At 43.7% G+C, this 22,949-nt stretch overlaps 1 protein-coding gene across 6 annotated transcripts in view; it reads left to right on the top strand.

Moving 5' to 3' along the window:
• EVA1A (eva-1 homolog A, regulator of programmed cell death) overlaps nucleotides 1-22,333 on the top strand; it is a 158,264-nt gene extending 135,931 nt beyond the window's left edge. For 5 of the 6 annotated variants that reach the window (XM_027641176.1, XM_027641180.1, XM_027641178.1 and 2 more), the window contains 3 exons: nucleotides 9,533-9,697; nucleotides 13,365-13,538; nucleotides 20,585-22,333. In XM_027641176.1, coding sequence (XP_027496977.1) covers nucleotides 9,533-9,697; nucleotides 13,365-13,538; nucleotides 20,585-20,955 — 710 coding nt within the window. In that variant the 3' untranslated portion in view covers nucleotides 20,956-22,333. The remainder of the gene's footprint in view (nucleotides 1-9,532; nucleotides 9,698-13,364; nucleotides 13,539-20,584) is intronic. The other variant, XM_027641177.1, reaches the window with a different exon arrangement.
• Nucleotides 22,334-22,949: the final 616 nt, after the last annotated feature.

The following is a 22,949-nucleotide window of genomic DNA, read 5'->3' on the forward strand; positions in this document are numbered from 1 at the left end:
CAGGGGTATGCTGGTTGTAGTTTTTTCTTAGAATTATGGGGTTTTTTTCTGGATCACTTTTCTGGTGCCTCACAGGTCACAGTGGTCTGTGGACTACAGAAAGGGTGATATTGCTACAGAGATGGGCACAGGAAATTCCCTAGGTGTCTGTCTTGGTTAGTAGTCTCAGAGGAGAAATGATATTCCTAACTCTTGGAATATAATGGTTGGATCATATCAGGCTAGCTGTTGGCTCAGATGATGAAGCATGAGGCTTCTTATGCTTTATTCAAATATTTAGGCAGTACAGTGTAGCTGTAGATGTTGTTTTCCCTGGTACCTTCCTTTCCTGTTGGAGCTTTGGCTTTCCTGCGATCCCTTTACTGTCCTTGGTAGAGGCTGGCCTGGCTTCCCATCAGCTCTAGAGTGCTTCAGAGCTTCTGGCCCTTTATTCCACCCCTTTCTCCTTACTTTGTCTTGGATATCCTTGCCTGGGCTCTCATTTAAGTGTCTTACAGTGATACATAGTTCTCACCCACCGCTACCTCTGGGTGCGTAGTAATAAAGATCTCCAAGGGACACTTTCCCTGACAGTGCTTGTCTATACTTTTCACTGAAATTTAAGGGAGTATCTTTTGCCCCAAGTTTTATGGAATTGGTTGCTGTACAACTTAGCTGATTCCTGATGACTTGCAGAGCTGGAACCACTTGGGTATGTGCTGGCATCCTGAGCACAGAGACTCTCCCTTACTGGTGAGCAATTCCTCATATGAGCAATGCCCTGGCTCTGGATCAGCCACACTTGAATACACAATACTTGCTGCTCTGTTGGCATCCTCCTGGGAGCCACATATTATGTCACATACTTTCCTGAAAAATAGATAAGCTACACAAAGGACTTTCTGCCAAGCTCTATAGCCTAAATAAGTCACAACAGTTCTGTACTTTGAGTAATATAAAATAATAAAATCTTGCAGTGTTAAATGTGTGATTAAAATGAGTGAACATGATGAGAAGAAATAGGAATTGTGTCAAAGTGCGAAATTTAACATTACTCTGCTTTGATCCAAAGTCGAGTGGGTATACTTAGAGCACTGCATAAAATTACAGTCTGTAATAAGTCTCCTCTGAAGAGACCAACAAATGAGTATCCAATAAATGCCAAAGAAATCTATACATGAGTGGGCTGGTGTGTACCAATGGAAGTGTGTGACAGATGCAGCCCAAATACAGGGAATAGGGAACACTGGCAGAATGATCCTGACTTCCTTACTGATCTTATTCTTCTGAGCCTCATGGAGAAATGATGCAGCCGTACTGCTAGAGAGGTCCTACAGCTACAGCTGGCAGAAGGTCCCATGGGGGATGTAGCTGAGCATGCTGGAATTTGGACAAGACTCAGCTTGAGTCTCATCCTCCTCAAGATGAGCTATCTTGTGAAAATGGAGACTCCTGACTTTGGGAGCAGTCAGAAATCTGCCAGATGAAAGTAACTCTTTGTATCTGCAGGTATCTCTTACAAGGCTTTCTTCCTTTTGATCCATTTTTCTTTCCAAGTAGAACATGTAGGGAGCAGACTGGTGCATGTGATGCTTTCCCCTGTGCCCTTTGGAGACCAAAAGCCACATCAAGCAGGAGATTTATGAGTTGCTGGCAATAGATGCTTCATATTCTGTTATTACATTTAAGACGATGAAAGAAGAACAATGACTTTCAAGGCTATGAAAGCAGTAGGAAAACTGCCTGTGGATAGATCGAGCACATGCATCATTGGGTAGAAATTAGGGTGTTCATAGCTTCAAATCCTGATTTGGAAAGTTTAACATAGAAGAAAAATATCTGAGTAAAAGATGTGAGGCATTTTGTAAGATTTCAACTCAGATACACTCAGGAGAATAAATCCAAAGGTAACATTATGATTCATTAACTATCCCTAATTAGGCTCCTAAATTTAAGTAGACAGAATCTCCCCTGGAGGCTTTCAAAGGCACCCACCTTTCACTGTTGATGATACGGGGAGCTTAGGAACATAGCTTATTTAAGGAGGACTTCTTCCCTTGGTACCTACAGGGCATGCTTGGGTTGAGTTTCCAGATTAGGCAAACTGGATCTTTTAATAAGTTTATTGCATATCTGGGCAGGCAGAAATCAGAGGAGTCAGGGGAAGGTGCTCCTGCTGCCCTGTGCAGGAGGGGGAGAGGCTGGGAGGGAACAGTGCTCGTGTTTGTCTCTGCCCTGTGGAGTCTTGGTTGGAGGTGCACTGTTTCCTAAATCTCCTTCATCTCCTAAAGCCACTCACATCACTGGGCCATATACCTGCGAGAGATTTCACTGGGAGGAATGGTGAGACTGGGCTAATTCATGTTGCATGGGCTTTGTTTCTGGACTGGAATTGTTTCCACTTCTGAAATCACTTCTCTGGTTACAGCTGCATGAGAAAAAGATAAGCCTTTTCTGAGGAGAGCAAACAAGAGAAAGGGTTGTCTGTATTGTATTTATATTCTTATTGCACAACATTTCTGTAGTTCACTGCTGTCAGGATATACAGTAAAGGGCAAAGCATCTGGGCTGTCTGAGGAGGAGTCTTGGCAGAGTTTGCGTGGGTTGTGTCAGGCGTCCCAGCTTGTACTTTTCCCCACCAGCCCCAAAATCACCAGCAGAATAGATGGATTTCTGCTTCAGGCAGTGTCTGGAGGGAGGGGCAAGGAGGATGGCCCTGGCACCGGCTGTGGGCTTGGGGAAGTGTAGGTGGCTTTGGTTATGACAGGGCTATTTTCCCAGACAGTCTCACTTGCTTTCTGCATGGTGCTTGGAAGTGGACTTACTGTAATTGGCATGAGTCACTTCCTTGTTATTGGTGGTTTGGAACCACCTTGCCTGGAAAACATGCCTGCAGGAGGCTGAGGAACTCCCTCTTTCTCTTGGGTTTTGCATTCGGTTTCAGGATTGCAGACTGTATTGATGCTGGGTGAAAAAAATGCCTTTTTAAAAATAACTGAAAGAGATGGAAGCTGAGGTCTGGACCACTTGCAATTGTTGAGCCTCTGCTCTATTTTTTTTTTTTTTTTTTTTTTTTTTTTGGAAATGAAGGTTATTCGTGGCAGCTTGTTGATCAAATCCCAAGTTTCAGACTTATGGTCTGTTGCACATAGTCCTTTCATGTCTCCTGTTGTCTCCTGGGATCCTTTACACTTCTTGTGTAAACTGTACGATATATTTACTTTAAATATGATATGGCTTTGCAGACAAAGAAGAGAGGTGATGTTGGGTGCACTCAGCCTTTTCCATGGGGATGTTCATGGAGACATTTTAAGAGCCGTAGGATCTGATTGTCTCCTATCAAGTGATTATACTTACATCGGACCAAAAAAGCCCCCCCCGTCAGAATGTCTGGTGTGAAGTCAGGACTTGAAGGTAGACTTTGGATGTCTGATGTAACACAAGAAGAGGCAAAACCTCTTTCAGTGTGATGCAGAAGGTGCTTTATTCACTTGAAAGGGGCTCATCCAGCACTGAGTTACATAGGGCATGGGCAACTGGAAAAGGTTTCAGCTTGTTCCTTGACCATGTCTGAGACCCTTGGGAAAAAGCCAAGGGGGTAGGTTGTGCCTCAATTTGCTTTTGTTAGTCAAATTAGCATCTCCCACCCCCATGTTTCTAGCTACACAGTGATGTTAGTGTTGACACCAGGTGCAGAGTCTTCTTATGTGATTGTATTGTGTTATTTTGTGGTCTGGCACAGCCAAGACCTATTATTTTAATAGGCATTGTTGACTTAGTGTTTAGTGAATTTAGGTTTTACAGCACATAAAACACTTTTAATTCTGCAGTCTGAGAGAGCCACATACCATACATGTGTGCAAAGGAATTACTTTCTTGTGATAACTCAGAATCATGAATGATCCCATTACAGGCTGGATGCCATGCATTTTCAAGTCTCAAACAAAAATCCTTCAGAGCTACTCCCTCTAAAAACCCACAGTAGTTTATACTGGGTGTTTACTCACAGGAGGATTTTTTTTTTTATTATTATTTTAAAAATTCCTGGCCCCAACCTGCCCAGATAAAAGGCTTGGTTGTAATTTTCCTAGGTGAGGGAGTCATGTTTTCAAATTGCACTCTGCTTCAAGCAGGCTCAGGAGGATTTGCCGAAGGTCCTGCAGATCTGCTTTAACCATTCTGAGCTTTGAGAGCAAACCTTATGGGCTGGAAATGCACAGGAAAATATACAGCAGACTACTGGAGAATGACAACCCCCTTGCCTGAGCTTTCATTGATCCGCTCCAGTTGACTGATGTGTATATACAGTGAAGGTGGAGGTCATAGGATAATTTCTTCCTGGAGTGGAAGTCTTAAAGCATGTTTAGGACTGAGCAAGTATCAGGAAACACCAAATTATCAAATTAGTGAAGAGAAGGAATGATTTTGAGTACAAGGCTGAAATACAGCGAGCGTCAGCTGGTTTTCTTTCTTTGGCACAGACTCCCTCTGTGAGATGGGACAAATAATTTTGATATTTAAACCCTTTTAAAACTCTGTCCCTGAGCCAATTCCCCACCCATAAAATTTGGGGGCTATAGCATCCAGTGTTTTGATTAGGGAAATAATATATTTCCTTAAATTAAAACACTCAGCAACATATTTGAAAAGAATTCCTCAGAAAGAGTAATATTCCTCTGAAAATAATATGTTGTGGCAATTGGTTGAATCCCCAGGATTGGAGTGTTTAAAACTAGATAGATCAACGTAGTAGAAAACACAGCAAATTATCTCATTACGACCTTTTAGGACCTGAAGGGGGCCTACAAGAAATCTGGAGAGGAATTGTTTACAAGGACATGTAGTGATAGGACAAGGGGGAATGGCTTTAAACTAAAAAAGAGTATTTTAGATTGGATATTAGGAAGAAATTCTTTACTGTGAGGTGGTGACGCACTGGAACAAGTTGTCCCAGAGAAGATGTGGCTGCCCCATCCCTGGAAGTGTTTAAGGCCAGGTTGGATGGGGCTTGGAGCAACCTGGTCTAGTGGAAGATGTCCCTGCCCATGGCAGGGGGGTGTGACTAGATAATTTTTAAGGTCTCTTCCAAACCATTCTGTCATTCTCTGCTCTTGATGAACAGAGGCGAGGTATCTGCTGGCCTTTTCCTTCTCTTAGCGCTGTATTTCAGAATGTGGCTGCTTGTAGACACAGTAACTTTTTCTTTTCATCAGCCCTCGGTTTTCTGGCCACACAAGAGAGTGCTTGTGTGAAAATCCCAGGAGAAGGAGTCTCCACCAAGTACAAATAAGGATACTGTCAGCAGCACCAGCATGTGCCTTTTCACACTGTCCTGCTGGTTGCTTGTACTGACTCTGATGGATCTCTTCTGCCCATGAGAGCACACTTGATTTTCCTTTACCCTGTTTCTGCTGGGGGAAGGAGAGGGGGGAAAGTGCCAGGCAGTGGAGGAGAGGTTTTGTTGTGAGATTGGTACCATTAATTCATTGCAAATGGGTATTGCAGGTCTTGGTTTGGGAACTGGTATAAATTATTGCTAGCATGACATTGATTCAGACAGATGAGCAGCGGGAGCTGGTAGTTAGCATTGCTTTTAAAGCAGACACAGAGGGATTATATAAGGACTTGAAAACCTGTAATGTCAGAGGAATGCTGTTCCAAAAGCTGCCGTGCAGATTTATAGCCTAGAACCAACTTCTGCAGGTGCCTTCACGGAGTGTCACAGCGATGGTGACACTTTGCTCTCCAGATCAAGTCCTGGCTGACGTGGAGTCCGTGTGGTGATGCCCAGTTGGACCCCGGAGTGGGTGGCAGAGCAGGGCTTGCAATTGAAAAATTACATCTCTGCCTGTGCTGCTCAGCTGCCCAGCACGAGTTACTGTAGAATTTTATCTTTTGGATAAATATCCATATCTCAAGGCTGACTGCTACCCCCTGAATGACTGAAAGTCCCCAGAGGTCCCTATAACAACTCTTTTCCTCTCTTCCAGAATATCCCAGATCATTTCTCTTGTGCATTTTTAGGTGCAAGGCTCCTGACTATGAGGTGTGTTAACACTTTGATTGAATCCCTCTTTCTTCCCCTCTTGTCCACATACATCACTTCTTCTGCTGACTGAGTTGCTTTAACTTCTCTGCTTGATTGAATGGAGCAGGCCAAGTGCCAACTCTTTCCTGCCAGGATTTCTGTGTTTAATACTGAGATAAGACTAAAATCCCAGGTACTTTTTTCTGCTGCTTTTAATAATAAATAACTTTTCTTGACATCTTGCTTCAAATCATGCCATGCTTTGTGTCAGATGCACTCCTCTCTGGAGAATTTAAGGAGGGCATTTCAAAGGAACCAGATGTTTAATCTTTCTTGTGGAGTTGGCTGCCACACAGGAGCTAACTGGAAATTGTGAGGTGTTTTACGCTTGAGAAAGGCTTTCCATTTCACGGTCTTTCTAAATCAAAAGAAAGCTGTGTATTGGCTGAGCATCATATAAACCAGAAAAAGAACAGACTTGCTGCATGCCATCTCTCTGTTTACTCTTTGCAAAGATAGGCCTTGCCTGGCAAAATGTCCTCAAGATGTTTATGGAGTCCACAGAGAAAAATGATCCCTTGAAATGGAAAAGTCCAAGGTTATATGCTGTGGACATCCTGTGTTGCACGAAGTTGCTTCCAGGGTTTTAAACTGGTCTAGTTGCTGAAGTGAAGAAAGCCACCTCTTAGGATTTTTGAAAGTACCGAAGGGTGTACTAACCACGGATGTTAAGCACATGCCTGCTTTTGGGAATCTGTCCTCACAGCCATCTGTGTTTTAAGGCACCATATGACTACTTAATAGTCTTCTTACTTCCTCAGCTATCCCAAAGAGATGAGAGCACAGCCCTACTCCAGTAAGGTGACAATAAATAGTCTCTATGAATGCTTCCCCCTTAATACTTCTCCATTTCTACTCTTCCTTGGGATGCTGTTGACCAATTGCTGACTGATTTAACAATGTTTTGCTTTACCTGACTCTTCCCCTAATCCTGTAGGTACCATTTGAATGGTGATGGCACAGATGCCAAGGTGGAAAAGCTGTAGCTCATTCCCTGGGCGTGCTTAGATGGTGTTAAATGTAGAAAAGATGATGTTTCTTCCTCCTACTTGACTCAATTGTTTAAGTGTCTGGTGGTGTCACATTTTCTAAGAAAGATGCAGGCCCACCCAGCCTGTGTTGTGCCCTGGAGATGGTCATGAGTGTCGGGAGGTGAAAGTAGATGTTTATGAAGAAAAGTAAGACTAAAACATGAAAGACTAGTCAAAACCTGCTAAAAATTGTCATTGTGTCCCTTTTGCTTCATTTTCTTCATTGGATGTCTATCAATGTGTTACTGGGATGCAGTTTGGATGAAACCTGTGTAAAGGAAAAATGCCTTTCAGGCCTCAGTCTGAGATACAGTAATAGGGCAGTTTATTTTTGGAGAGTGTTGAGCTCTGTGCCCTCTGGGTCCCTTTGGGTGTCTCGAATTAGGCGCTCAGAACTGCAGTTCTCCCTGCCTATGGTTTGCTGGATAATCTCTGTTCTATTCACCTCCTCCCCAGACTTTCTGATATTTGCCTGGCACAGGTATCCTCCTCACTTCTGTCTAGTTCCTACCAGGGGTTATGTTTCTTTTTCTGCCTTCCAACAGTTGCCAATTCAGGATTCACTAGAAACCACTGTGCCAGCTCTTTGATATTCAGAAGCTGTGGGGTTTTCTGTCTGTTTCCTGACCTAGTATGACTCTACTAATAATGCAAAAACTTCAAGGCTGATGTCCTGGCAGCCTAAATCAGGAGGTCAGTCTGTAAATCTCGTTACAGTTTTCTTTGCCTCGGTAAAGGCAGTAAGTCGAACATAATGTAAACAAGGTGGTTGGATCACTTCACCCACCAGTAGTAATGTGGTGGGTGATGCAGGCAAATTTAATGGACATGATTAAATCTCCTGTTCCAGTCTGGCAGCTGATTAGCTGCAGGGGGCAGGCAGGAATTTCCTTTCTGCTCTGGAGTTGCACTCTTTCCAAACCCTCCTTCGTGCTTCTGCCAAGCATCTCAAAGTGCTTTGCATTTTTAATTATGCTTCTTAACGCCTCCGTGAAGAGTGGAGATGAGAGATAGTATGATCCCAAATGGAGCCATGGGACAACTGAGGTACTGGGAGGTGGCAGCCTGCTTGGAATGAGAGAGGTTGGTGCCGTTAGACTTGGAGAAAGGGGAGATGAGCATCCCAGAAACCTTCTCTTGGGGTTCATGTTGGTCTAATGAAATTGTGCCTTGTTCTTAACAGTCTGTGTCTTTAACACACTTAAGTTTTGGTTGTCTGCTTTTATGTATATATTAATATATAGTCACTGATGGGGAAATAAATCTTTCTCCTCTGGAAGTTTTAATTTATTTTTGTCTTTCATCAGTCTCTTCCTCTGATTTCTGAACAGAATGGCCTGTATACGTGTTTCTTATCTTTGTATGGAGAAGCACTTTGCTCTGAAATAGCCTGAGGTATTGGCTGTGGCTGAGGCAGAGAACTGGTTCAGCTCTGTAAATGACTCTGTGCTTTGTCCCTATGGGGGAAATTAGTGAATTTACTGTGTGGGTTCACCTTCAGAGGGTGTACCTGGAGGTAGCTACACCGGCTTTGATTTCTTTACCTGAGATGTACAGCTGAAGAACTGGCCTTGCAATGTCGAGTAGGAGAAAATACTGTTATTGATGCGTGCTTTGGTCCAAAGAGGAGACCAGAGATGTCCAAAAAAACTGTCACATATTAACTCATCATCTTGCCCGGATATTGCTAATGCTGTGGCTGACAAAACACTGAGAGCAGTAGTGATTAGCTGAGTCTTCACCCTCCTCAGGGTGGTGGGAGTGGGCTTTTGCAGCTTACTTACAGCCCTAAAGCCCAATGGGGAACAGTGTGTTTTGGATCTCACGGGGTAGGGAGCGTTTCTTACAGGTGGGATTTTTTATTTTTGTGGTGGATGATTTAAGCTTTATGATTTCATGTGAACAGCATCCTCTAGAGTCTGGTTTTGTGAATATGGAGTGGACAGAAATCTTTGATGTTCAGGCTTGAGCCAGCAACTTCATGGCTGGAGAGAGGCAGTGTTTCAGGCATAGCCTATAGCTCCCACTGCTATAGGGCATCCCGCCCAGCACCCTGTCATGGTAGGAATAAAGGTGTCTTCCCGAAGTGCTCTGAAGCTTAGGGCTGAGGCCAAAGTCTGTCTTACTAGGCATTTAAGTTTCTAAGATGTGTGAATAAATAAAATGTCTGAATCTGATCCTTAGCCTAGTCTCAAGGCTTAATTGTAAATAAGTAATATCTTAATCACTTTATAGTTTCCAGCATTCTCTCATTGAATGTCTCTGTGCTGGCACTTGGAGAGCATTCATCATAGTGGAAGATGAATGTCTGTTTGGGCTGCACATGGTGTAATTAAGTATCAGCTGAGCCCGTAGCATAATGTGACAATTCTCGTTGTGACCAGGTGAAATAACTCACTCTAACAACTGTGCTCTTCTTACTCCTCTATTTCAGTTCCCAAGAAGCTTCTACATGAAACTCAGCCAAGATCAACCAATTACCAAGGATATCAGAAGCCACATTTTCCACTGCAGCCAAGAGTATTTGATCCCAATGTTATAGGGGACGGAGTGTTCCTTTCTGATGTCTCTCCTTCCAGTATAGGACGAGCTCTCCCAGGTAGCTGTGACTATTGTGATGTTGCCCAAACTTAACTGTGTTGTGATAACTGTTCCTTTCTATCTCCTCATCTGGATTTCTCTATTGTGCTCAAACTCCATCCATGTCACAGTCAGAAAGGAAGCTTTGAGCTCTGATCAGTGACGGGCTAAAGTGAACTGTGAAACTGTTCAAGAAACACTGAGTTTCCTGAAATAGCAGTCGTGGCCATGCATGTCAAAACTCATCACAGAAATACTTTGCAGACCTGTCTAATACAGTGGCAAAAGAAAAAAAAAAAACCACAGGGCAGAGACAGTAGATCTGCCTCACAGGGGATGGAGAAGTTTTGAACTGAGCTTTGAAATATGATGCTATTTTCATAAAATGCAAAGTGAAGAGATGTGAATGAAGTCTCAGGTATCTAGAGGGATAGGTGAGTAGAAGGAAGAGGCGCTGTATGAATAAGGGAAAAGCAGAAGTGAGCATGTATTGGGTTACTCGGTGGGTTTGCATTGTTTCCCAACATGCAGTGGATAGTATGTGATACTAGTGAAATTTCCAGCCTGTGCTCCCGGAGGATCAGCTCTAGGGTGGGTATGGGCTAAGCTACCTTGTCTCTGTCTACACTCCTGACAATGTTAATCCGCAGCTTGGATAGTCAATCCACAAATAATTAAAAACTGACAATAACAAATTTGTCCCTTTGGAGGCCTTACTGAAAAATCGCCAAGGAAAAGAATTTTGAGTTAGCGCCAAATAAATATTGTGATCTTGGAGATACTTTTAAACAAGAAAAAAAATATCCTGAACTCATTTTCATTCATCTAAACATTTCACTTCAATAAGTGACACCTTTTATTTAGTTTTCACATTGTTTATTCATTCATTTTCAAAATATGCACCACTTTTCAAACAAAGATGTCATTTTGAAATTAAAAGCTAAAAAAATGTTTGAAAAATAACAAAGCAAATACTTGGACATCTTCTGTTTTGTTTCTCTTATTAAAACTAGTTGCTAAAGTCAGCCTGGTATCATGAATAACCTCTGCTGTGTTTATACTGTGGTGTTGGGCATAGTATTGCTGGCTGAAATAATTTTGCTCAGCTTTGGTGTAAATTCATGGAGAAACCATTCAAGTGACTGAGAACAGCTAAGATGGGTGAGGAGAACCAGTAGTAGTGAGCTGATTAGGCATAGACAAGTTTTCCAAGCTAGCAAGGAGGAAAGGGGATGTTTTCTGTTATGGTCCTGGAGCGACTTGTGGGGCCAGGGAACCACATAGTTTAGCAACACATAGCCCTTGTGAAATTGTGTGTTTGTTTTTTTCCTTCTGCATAAGTCCAGTTATTTTCTGTCTTACATGTCTGTGCTTGTACAATCTGCCAATGATAAAACCAGTTCTGTGGTTTTGTGGTGTTCTTTGCTGGAGTTTAGTGTATGCAGATGAGTATTCATTTAAAACTGGTTTGATTGCATCTCTTCTTTGGATAAGTTAGAAGTTAAAAAAAAAAAAAAGGTTCTTCTACATCTCACTTGAGAAGTGTCTTAAATACACTATTATTGCACAGTATGGTTTACAAGGGATGCATCATACCCAGCAGAGGTGTCCATCTGACATATGGCTATGAAATATATATGTGATTATATCCTGGAGGTGCCCTTCATTTATTGTGAAGGGATTTTGAATTAACCAGTTCAGACCCAGACCTCAGTAAGGACACATCTCAGGCAAGATCAGTTATCCCCATATAAATGTGTAATTTGTGATGACCTGGGGTGTTTACCTGGCTTCTAGAAGGGTGAGAGTTTCCCCTAAATCATACCTGTCATCTCTACATGGATGTCCTCCATGGGGTGTCTTAGATGGCTATGTATGAGCAAATACATCAAGCTTTAAGTGTCTGCTACAGGGAGAGCTGAATGGCTTTCTGATATCCCTCAACTAATATCAGGATTCCATTGCCTAAGTTTAGATGCATGGTGCTATATGAGTTGCTCTGAAGTATCCAGGTTTTAGGTTCAGTTTTTAGAAATGAAATATTTACCCTGCTTTTGTGGATTTCTTTGGAACAGTGGTAGGGAAAAATTCAACAACTAGTACAGACAGATTTGCCAGACGGAGAATAAAGGAAAGATTAAAGGGCACATTAGTGCCTACATCTGAATTGACAGATTTTTTTAAGACTTTGCTGTTGGTTTCCTGCTGATTGTGCCCTTGACCTTCCATGTCCCATTGCCTCCATTTGCACAAGTGATCCACAGTGATTTCTAGTCTCCTAAAGCAACAGGTTCTTGGAATATTTTATCCGTTGGGATATGAGCCACCCATGTTTAAAAACTTTGCTTGAAGGCCAGTCATTAACACCTTGGTGGCCTTTAAAATGTAGGTTTCCCAAGGCCATGCAGCTATTCAGTGGCAGAGATGCAGCAGCACCCGCATTCCTTGGGGCTGATCTCTTACAGCGACACCTGGACAACCATCCCCATCGCTTCTCCTCTGAGGCAGATGAGGAGTTGGCATCACAGCATGCACGTTCATGCACTCAGTCCCTCTCCATCCAGTATTACCTGTTCTGTTTGACACCCCTCACTTTCTGTTGCTGCTTCCCTGGGCTGAGCTGCTTCCTGGCATCCACAGCAGGAAGCTGAAGGTGACATCTCACACTGCTGGATTTACAGGGAGAGGAGACAGATTAGGCAGCCAATGAACAAAGACCATCTTGCATCATGGCTGCTGACAGAATGCCTTTGTATGTATGGCACTGGTGGCACCACTGGAGGTGGAGTTGGCAGTTTCCTGAATTTAATACCTGCAGATAACTGGGAGTCTGGTGCAAGTCTGTGATTTTACAGACCGATGCTTGCTTTTGTTCAGAACTAGACACCCAGGGAAGGGAGCCCAAAAATCTGTAATAACTGCAGTTAAACACTCACGCGGATGACAGAGCTGCATCCTTTGCACTGACTTTTTCCTGTGTTGAAAACAATTAGAGTTTTGTCAGTAGGGGGGTGTCTGCCTGCAGATCAAGGTGCAGGGAGCCCTCAACAATGAGGTGATAAGATCTGAAAGGGTCTCTTTGAGCCTCCTGGAATGAGCTGCCTCCTTAGCTTCAGTCTTCAACAAATAAAATCAAATCATTAACCCGTGTTCACTCACCTCTCCAAAGGGGCAATGGTGTCTAGGTGAAATACAATACGAGCAGGCTTCTGAAGGAAGTCGTAAACCAAGGTCTGCCTTTCCCCACAAAGGCTGGAGAGAAAGCCCGTCTGTTTGCCAGGTGTGGATGGGTCACTACAGTGCGGCGCCGGCAGAGGGTTGCTGGCTCTGCCTGTGTTTCCCAGTCCTCCTTACAAGCTTAGCTGAACCCACTGTTGATAAAGGCTCCTTTGATTTACGTAAGAGAAAAGAAACCTGATTATGTATTTACTGTAGCGTAGATGGGTGTGTCTAAGTGGTGACATGAAACAGCAGGAGATGGGGGAGAGAAGATGATGCCTGGATGCAGGCAGGATAGTAGCTGAAGCTACTTGAGAAGGTTTAGTTACCCCCCGAAAAAGGGCAAATCTGTGTGGCTTGCTCTTGAGCAGCTCCAGATTTCTGAACACAGATGCTGACCTGGTGGGGCTAGGGCAGGGTAGGGCTGGGTCACGTTCATCGTTCCTCATTCCATTTCTGTTTCAAAGCAGAGAAGAAGAAAGGGAGATCTGCCACTTTCTACCCTCTAGACAACACCCCCCTCCTGCTTCCTGTGGATGAGACACAACCACCGGTGCTCACCAGCAGCATGGAGCCTGTGGGCGTCAGCACGGAGATGGCCCTGCTCAGCAACATCCTGGCAGCCTATGCCTTCATCACAGGTAGGTCTTGTGGCTGCCATCTCTCTGGGCTCTTGCGAGCTTTTTGAAGACCCTCATTTTGCAGTCGCCTGAGGCTAAATCTGCCTCTTTGAACTGCTTATGTATTTCATTCGTCTCTCTGCAAACTCTCCCTTGAAAGACCTGACCGGGGCAGCTCTAGCAGGCAGTATACATACCAGAGTTTATTGTGCTCTGCTTTCCACTGGATTTGCTCTCATCTGCAGTTAAGTACAATGTAATCTTACATGTGGTATTATTCCTAATGCTTCATTTTCCTGGAGATCAAAGGCTGGCTCATTAGGGAGGCAAGCTTGTTGTCCCTTAATTTGGAAAATAAGTGGCACTCAGAACATTACACTGCTTAAGAAAATTTGGCCTATCTTCAGTAGAAGTGTGAAGATGAAGTAACTTGAGAATCTACTTAATTGAATATTTAAATTTAGTTTAGAGTAAGATTTCCTTGGATCACAGCTTATCTTTCACCCACATATATCTTTCAAGTAACAGAGGAGCAGTCTTCTAAAAGGATTCACTTTAAAAGGTGTAAGAAAAGTGATAAAACCAGGAAGGATAACTTTAAACTGAAAGAGAATGAGTTTATATTAGATATTAGGAAGAAATTGTTTACTGTGAGGATGGTGAGGCACTGCCACAGGTTGCCCAGAGAGGTCATGGCTGCCCCATCCCTGGTAGTGTTTAAGGCCAGGTTGGATGGGGCCCTGAGCAATCTGGTCTAGTGGAAGGTGTCCCTGCCCATGGAAGGGGATTGGTACAATATGAGCTTTAAGATTCCTTCCAACCCAAACCATTCTATGATTCTATGAAATAAAGATTGCGTGCCCTACTGAGTGCTTGGGGTCAGTACCACTGGTAGTGACAGGACAGCAGAGGCAGGTGATAGAGTGCAAATATTTCCCACAACATGAGGTGCCTTGTCAGCAGTAGGGATTGCCTACACTAGTTGCCTACATTAGTTAAAGGAACTAACCCAAAAAATGGAGGATAGAGGAGCACTGGCTGAATAGCATCAAATGCACTAATTCAGCATATTTCAGGCCAATTTCTGCTGCTTTCCCAAAAGGAAGGCCCTGGTGACTGTCTAAATAGCCTCTCAAGGCAGAAAATACTATCTCTGGTCACTTTTTTCTTGGGTGTCTGTGTGCCATTCAGTCCTGCTAATTCATTAAATACTAGTGCATTCCTGGTGCCTTGCTCTTGATCTTGGTGAGATGCCACCATGCTGCTACAGACAAATGTTTGGATTTGAAGCAGCTAACTTGGGCTTCGCATTTTGGAGTCACTGAGTAGTAAGAGTGTTTCTGCACTTTACTTAGTGAAGTGTCATTCTAAAAGGACCATGAATGGTTATACGAAGTTCTGCTCTTCTGCACATCCAGTGGTGTCATCAGGATCCATCTTTTCATGACACCTCTAAGAATCCGGCAGATTAAGTGGAATTAGTGGTGTTCACAGAAGATAGCTGAGTAGGGTGTATTTTTTTCTTGCGTGGGTTTCTCTAAGGAAAAAATACAGGAAACAAGCCTTGAAGACGTCTTCTGTCCTATGCACTTCTCCCTCCCTTACCTCCAGCTGCCACTTTTTGGCATGAAAATACCTGCATTCCCAATCTTACTATAAAACAAAATGCTCTTAATATCATGTTCCCCATCTGAACAGTAACAGGCAAGAGAAGGTTGTGGGATTTATTGTCAGGGTCAGTTGGGACTATGATTCAGGGTTGCTGACCATCCCCCATGGACTTTGCTTTCATTGATCACAGCAGAACTCTTTGACTCTGCATTGGTTTTTTAGGGCACCTCCCTTTCCTGAGGTGTCAGTCTTGGAAGGAGCCTCTAGGTTTTACTGTAGCACAAACAGCTTTAACTGTCTTATTGCTGGGGATTTGCTTTGTTTGCTGTTGCTTGCCCTCTCATGATGTGGTGTCCTTGTATTGAGTTCACATTCACTGGATGTCACATAGATGAAGTGAGACCTCATGACTGGTTTCCAGTGCTCAGTTCAGGACCTGGTTGCTCGTGTTTTACAGTGTATCGTAGAATCACAGAACGTTTTGGGATCACAAAAGGAGGGACCTTAAAGATCATCTAGTTTCGATGTTCTTAACCATGGCTGTTAGATGGGTTTTAGACTCAGTGATATATATATTCAGTTTGTTACTTATTACAAAAATAATTGATGGACCTCCTCATGGATTGAAACAGTGGATGTCCTAAACCATCTTTATCTGCTACATGTAATTTAGCCCTCTGCTTTTAGCAGAAATGATGGATTTGTCATGATTTTTGTCTCAAAACAGGAGCTTGCAGAAGAAAATTGTAAATAGGCAGGGGCGACATAGAAAAATGTTTTTTTTTTCTTGTGGCAGAGGGTCGTGGATACCCTCAGACACACTGCAGGAAAAAGAAGCTATGAGCTTAGGCTATTTCATAGGTGAAGTGAATGCTTGAAAAGATGATCCGCTCTGCTACTTTTCCTGCCTCCTGGTGCTGGGATGTCTCTTAGCCTGAGGAGAGCATCCACAAATGGTGGGATCACTTCTGTGCTCAATGCTGTCCACATTTTCAGCACAAAATGGCAGTTCTGGGTGGGCAGCTGCAGACGAAGAGTCTGCAGGCTTGGTCACTTCCATATGCAGAGTCTTGCAGTGCACAGAGGGGAGAAGTGCCAGTACTAGTGAAAGCCTCCATGCTCATTTCTACCATCTTTTTGACTGATGTTCCCATATAAAAGTTGGGAATGTTCATATGGACAACTGAGTAGTAAAAATCACAGCACAGCTGATGATCATGTCATCATGGTTAGGTATCAAAGCCAGTTAGGTATTAGTCTTATCCCAGCTTCCAGAATCTATCTCTTCAGAACCAGGGAGAAAGTGTGAACAGTGTCAATTAGGAGCGAATTTAGTAGCTGATCAAACAGATAAACATTATTTAGAGTTCAGTCTTACACAAGACTCAGACACACCCTTAATTTGAAAGCTGATTATAGAATTAGGTTTTTAACTGGATGCAATCTCTGCCTACAAACCTCAGACCTGTTATTTGTTGTGGACCTGTTCCAAAACTTGTCTGAGTGTTTGGAAAGACTTCACCAGTCTCAGTGACAGCTGGAACAGTCTTTGCAGTCACAGTCTATCAGCAAGAGCAGAACCGTTCCTCATGCTTTTGTAAATATTAAACATTTAAATTGTATCAGAGCTCTTCCAGTGCCTCCTTCTTGGACAAGGGACTTATTCCAGTTTTGTCATTGCACTCAGGATGAAGTGGTTGGAGGGAAAACTCCACAAATCGCTATTTTATTCTTCTTCCATAAACAAAGCTTTGCTGCCAAGGTGTTAACAAGGAGCTTCTAAAATACAACCCAGGAGATATCATTCCAACTTTTAGACTGCTTGGCCTGAGCCTTATTAATAAGGGGCTCCTGGAGAGCTTCTTCTATTCTACAAGGGGATTTTAACAGCCTATGGGGCTAACGGTGAGTTCCCAGGAAGATATCGCTCCTACTGTTTGTCTGGCCATGCTTAATGCTGCACCTTTTACTGGGGGCCCTCTGAAATTTTCCTCCCAACTGAGGTTTCAGAATGCATGAAGCCATCACAGGAAGCCAGCAGCGTTAATGTCTTGATTGTTTTTTATTTATTGAAACAATTTATTATAATAGCAGTAACAACCTTGGCCTGTGGCATTTCCTTGGGAATTGATGAGAGTCTGGGCTGATGCTCCCAGCAGATTGTTAGCCCTCAGGAAATAGGCTCTGTAATTGCTGCTGGTTTGGTTGGAAAAATAAAATAAAATGTGTTTCTAATTTTTGGCCAGTTTAAGTTCCTAGAAAACGGTGGCTTTTGTATAGAGGGTTATATAGAGCATATATATTTGTCTGCATGGATTAAATTCAGGCTTGAATCTGTGACATTTTCATCAATGCTTTCAACCAAGAAAGAGAAAGACAAGGAAGGGGAAAGGTAACCCCAGCTAAAGAAATTGATGGCAACTGGGTCCTGCTAGAAGCTCTCAGCTGTCACCCACAGCAGTGGAAGAAAAAGCTATACTGGTTAAAATCTATGTGTTAATGAGTGTACACACACACACATATGAATGAATATCAGAATTATGTTAATTCCTGCTACTGATGTCCATACACTTCTTAAGAACTTTTTTCCATTTGCTGAAGAGGGTGCCCCTCTTGGTCTTTGCAAGTAGAACATGCAATGGGGGAGGCTCTCGAAATCACTTATGGATTGTCAAACTGCTAAATCTACGCTATTGCTGACTTGGCTACTTCAACTGAGAAAAAACAGATTGAGCCCATGGTTTTTAGCTTAAGTTGCTCTTTCTGCTGTGAAAAAAAAAAAAAAAAAGAGATTCTGCTGCTGTGCAAGTGGAGTGTACGTATGATAAATGCCAAGACTGCAGTTGAATGTAAGGTTATAGCTTTGTGAGGAAATCCAGACAGTGTCTCAGATATTGACAGAGTAGCTGTAGGAGCTCATAAATGCCACTGGAACCCAAAGATTCAATTACAACCATCGTGCTGCATGAAGGGCTGTAGTACAAGAACGAGCAGGGGATGAAGGATGGTTACTTAAGTAGCAATCGAAGTGCGTTTTGTTCATGAGCTGGATACAGTAGCATGAAAAAAAAAGAGTGTGGAGGAGAAAGGAAAAGCAGGACACGGGCTAAAACGGGGGCGCAGAAACCGCATGTGTCTGTGTCTCAGGCTCCCATCCATGTTTTTTTTATGAGTTGCTTTAAAGGAACAAGCAGTGGAACTAATGCAACCAAATCAAGCCCACGTGTGTGCAGAACGTGGTACTCAGGAAAGTGTGCCTGGTGTCCTGTCAGCCAGGCAGAGCCGAGGCAGGCTGGACCCAGTGCCTTCTACTACCAACACATCAACTGTGCTTGTTTGCTCTTCTCACACTTCCAAGCTCCAGGTGTCCCCAGAGCCCTCCTTAGGGCTACTTGCAAAAGGACCTTGGTGATTAGTGTCCTCAGTTACATTGCACATGGAAGTAAAAGTGTCATCAGGAGTGATTCTGCTTTCCCTGCAGTTTTCAAATCTCTGAAATTTAAGCCACTTCTTCACTGTTCACACAAGACCAGATGGACAGCAGCAGCAGCTTTGCTACTGCACAAACAAGGCTGAAGTTTTAATTTGAGTCCTGTCTCCTGAGTTCAGGGTAGCCATTAGCTTCATTGGAGCAAGGATTTCACTGGCCAGGCTGCTGCAGGGGTCATTGGCACATCCTTCATGCCTGCACTGGCATCTTCTCTTTTACCTTTGGATTTTGACTATCTCACTTTTGTCAAAATATCTTAGTTTAAAACCTTTGGATTTGATCTCACTTGGCTTTCCATCTAACTACTGCTGCATTTCATAGAATGGTTTGGTTGGAAGGAACCTTAAAGATCATCTAGTTTCAGCCTCCCCTTCATGAGCCCACTGGCACATTCAGTTTAGTGTCCTGTTTGTTGTGTCACAGCAGAGTTTGCAGGAAACTGGTCCACCTCTTTCTCTTTTTAGGCTTACTGAAGGTGTCTGCTGCACTTTCCTCCTCCTTTTTTCTCCCTCTCTTCAGCCTGATTTTTTCCCCATTTCATCCACGTCAACCACTCTTGCATCAGTTTTATGTTTTATTAGCCAATTTTCAGACTATCTTGACATCTTCCTCCACCTTGGCTTGTCAGTCACCTTTGAGATTCATTTGGGAGAGAAGTGAAGAGCACAATGCTGTTTTGTCTCTGTAACTGTTCCGTGAGCACATCCAGGCACCGAACTACACACTACCTTGAATGGTACACGAAACAGTGTTTGGGTTCTGACCACAAAATTAGAGAATAATTTAGGTTGAAAGAGGCCTCTGGGAGTCTTCCGGTCCAACCTCCTACTCAGAACATGACTAACTTCAGATTTAGAGCCAGCTTTGAAATTAGAGCAGGATTTTGTCCTATTGAGTTTTGAACATCTCCAAATAGTCTCCAGTTCACCTTCTGCAAACTTTACTTTAAGGAGACCAGCTGGAAAGGGCAGCTTTTAAAAACACAGTGGGGGAAGTGAAAGTAGAGTGTAGTCTTTTAGCTACAGAGATCTTTCGAGGCCAAATTTCAGGCTCTCAACTGTTACAGATCCATCACTCAGTTCAAGGGAATAAAACTCATCTGAGGAGCTGACTCCATCCTTCAACTCAGGATGTTCAGCAGACACTGCAGAGTGGCCTTGGGACTTCTACTGGGTTCACCTTTACCCATTTAGTGTGCCTATAAAAAAGGTGATTCAGCCCAGGGGAATTGCAGTTACAACATTTATGATAATTACACTTCCAAGTAGTCCCATGGAAAAAAAAAAAGAAAAGAATGTGGTAAATAAACAAGATGGCCTAGTTTGAAAGGCATTGTGGATCCTTTGGAGTCCTGTTATATCACCTCAGAAATGTGGCTATGCAGGATTCATCCTGTTAGTGCACTGACTCCAGCTATGCCTGTGGAGCACAGGTATACCTTTTGGTGGTCTGGGCGGGAAGCCAGCACACTTGCCTTAGATAAGCAAATGAAACCTATGAATAAATAATATGCATTTTTTCCATACTGCCAAGCCTCCCATTTCAGCTGGGCCACAGCACAGAGAGCATATAAAGTTTTGTAATCATCTTTATGCCTGTTATGAAGATAGTGGATGTGACAGCAAGATGCACTTACCTGCTGCTGGGTGTGCAGCATGCTGGTGAAAACCCTGTGAGAAATAGCTTTTAATTCTGTGGACTGCTCTCTTGCCTTCCAGACGACTCCAAGACACGGCTGCAGCAAACCCACATTTTGCATGTGGGAAAATGCCTTGGCAGCAAATCCGCTGTTTAAATTCTCCTTCCTGATTCCCTTGGGGGGAGGAGGCAAAGGAGGGCATGGAAGTAAAAGCAGTCACTGGAAACTCTGCCCCTCCAGAGACAGTGCCCGGTGTGAGCGTGGAAAGGCTGTGTGTTCTGTTCTTTTGAGGGTTGTTCTTGACCACCATTTCCTTTCTCCTACCAGAAAACCCCGAGCGGGCTGCCCTGTATTTTGTCTCTGGAGTGTGCATTGGACTTGTCCTGACCCTGCTGGCCCTGGTGCTCAGGGTGTCCTGCCGGACGGACTGCAAACGCTCCTCCTCCAAAAAGCCTCCTCGGGAGCGGGAGAGCGACAGCGACAGCAGTGACAGCGACGATGATTCGGACACCACCTCTGACCTGTCCGCCCGCAGGCACCGCAGGTTCGAGAGGACTTTGAACATGAACGTCTTCACTTCGGCGGAGGAGCTGGAGCGGGCACAGCGGCTGGAGGAGCGGGAGCGCATCATCCGGGAGATCTGGATGAACGGCCAGCCCGACATCCCAGGGACCAGGAGTCTCAACCGCTACTACTAAAGTGATTGGGAGTCCAACTGTCCTGCCCTACGCCCTGGGGCTACTCCACACGTGATAGAGGAGGGGGGGTGAATATTTTGTGGGTGTGTCCCCTTTTCCTATCAGGTGTGCCACCTGGAGTGGTGTGGATGGACAGCAATAAAGCTTTCCCCATCTCCTTCTCCCCGACATGTTGCTATCACCCCTCTTCATGGACACTTTCTGGTTTCCACAGAGGTGGTTGCCAGCTTCATTTCTTAGTAGCAGGGAGGAAGGTGACAGTTACAGTCATCCCACATGGGATATGGTGTTCAGCACGCTGCAATATGAGTACTCCTCTCTTGGCTGAGGAGAGAAGTCTCCCAGGAGTTGGTTTTCATTTAGGATTTTTTGGTTTCCCTTTCCTGAGGACTGTGGGAGCACTATGAACAAAATGACAAATCTGGAAAGATGATTTGAGGAGGGAGGGGGAAGTGCATCCTGACGGATTGTCTTGTGACTTCAGAAGCCATGAGATTACCCTGATTAAAACCCAACAGCAAATATGACTTGTTAAGAACTGCGGGGTGGGGGGGAGGGGGATTCTTCCATCGTGAAATCATCTCGGTGCTTGGATGTTCGCCATAGTGTATTCAGTTATTTATGGCTGTCTTTTCATCTTCCTTTTCAATGGGAACATTTAGTTTTTTTACTGACACCTCAGGGATAAAATCCTATTATTTTTTTGAGTCTGTTCTCCCTGCTGGCCCCTGTCAAACACAACCCAATCCACCTCCAACAGTGAAATTACGGTAATATAAGAGATGTGTCAGTGACTGGTGAGAAGTTAGCAACCTCAAAGAGGTTGAAAAAGGTTTTCTTTTTGTTTTGTTTTAAATATATATATATATATATTTGAAGATGCTGCACAGGAATGTGCCTTATTCTTTTTGTTGTTGTTGTTGTTAAACTACAGTTTTCCTATGGATAGCAATGCACAATGTTTTATATATTTTATTAAAAAAAAATAAAAAAAATAAAAGGTCTGTGTTTACCAGAGGAAAAATCAAGACAGAAGAAATCACATGACAACAAAATGGGTAATAAATGCTAAATAAACTCTGGTTTACTTCAATGGGTTTGAATTTGCATCCTCAGTTTTGGCACAAGTGTTGCTTGAGGGAGATGCTTTAAAAGAGCAGCACACCTCTGCAAGCAATCAAGTCTGATGTTTTCTGCATGCTGGAAACTGGAGGCACTTTTTTTCTTTGGCTACAGCCCATCAGTCCACTTCTGTGGTGTACATGGGCAGAAGCAGCTGAGCAGTGTGGTGGTTCTCAAGGGGCCACCCTAAAGCCTACCTATCCCCAAGACTCAAGTCATAGGTGGGCCAGAAGCAAATGCTAAACGAACCAAAAAACCCCCAAAACATATGCAAGAAAAGGTGCAGTGTTTTAGTGCTTCTTCAGTTGTCCCGTGGAGTATTCCATGGGATATCACCACCATGCTCACTCCCAAGTGCCAGTTCACATCACTTCAGTCATAGAACTTGCTGTTTTTAGAATCTGTGTGACACTGCTGTCGCCTGCATGGCTTTGGGTTTGTTCCTCTCTCTTAAATAGGCATGTTAAGGGTTATATATATATAACATATATATATTAAGGGTTCACCAAATGCTGACAGTGCAAATAAAGATAAAAAACTCTGACTACCCACAGCTTTCCCTGAGTCTTAAGGAGATCTTAGTACAAGATAACTGAGGATGTTTGAGTGGGGCTGCAAGGGTTCATGTGCTGTGACAAACAGCTGCATGGTGGGACTGTTCCCTGGCACCAGGGGCCTTCTTGGCACTCTTTGGGATCACCATGGGGCTCTTTCCCTGGCTAAGGAAAGCTGTACCTGAAGTGCCCACAACTACTACTTCTGGCTCTTGCAGGGTGAGAGCAAAGTTGAGTAACTGCAGCTGGTCATACTGGCTGGTGAGAGGTGGCTTCACTTGGGAAGGCAATTCTAGCACTGCAGGGCAATTCTGGGTC

The sequence above is a fragment of the Corapipo altera genome, unplaced genomic scaffold (assembly GCF_003945725.1).
Source record: "Corapipo altera isolate COAL_440 unplaced genomic scaffold, ASM394572v1 46, whole genome shotgun sequence".
Lineage (NCBI taxonomy): Eukaryota > Metazoa > Chordata > Aves > Passeriformes > Pipridae > Corapipo > Corapipo altera.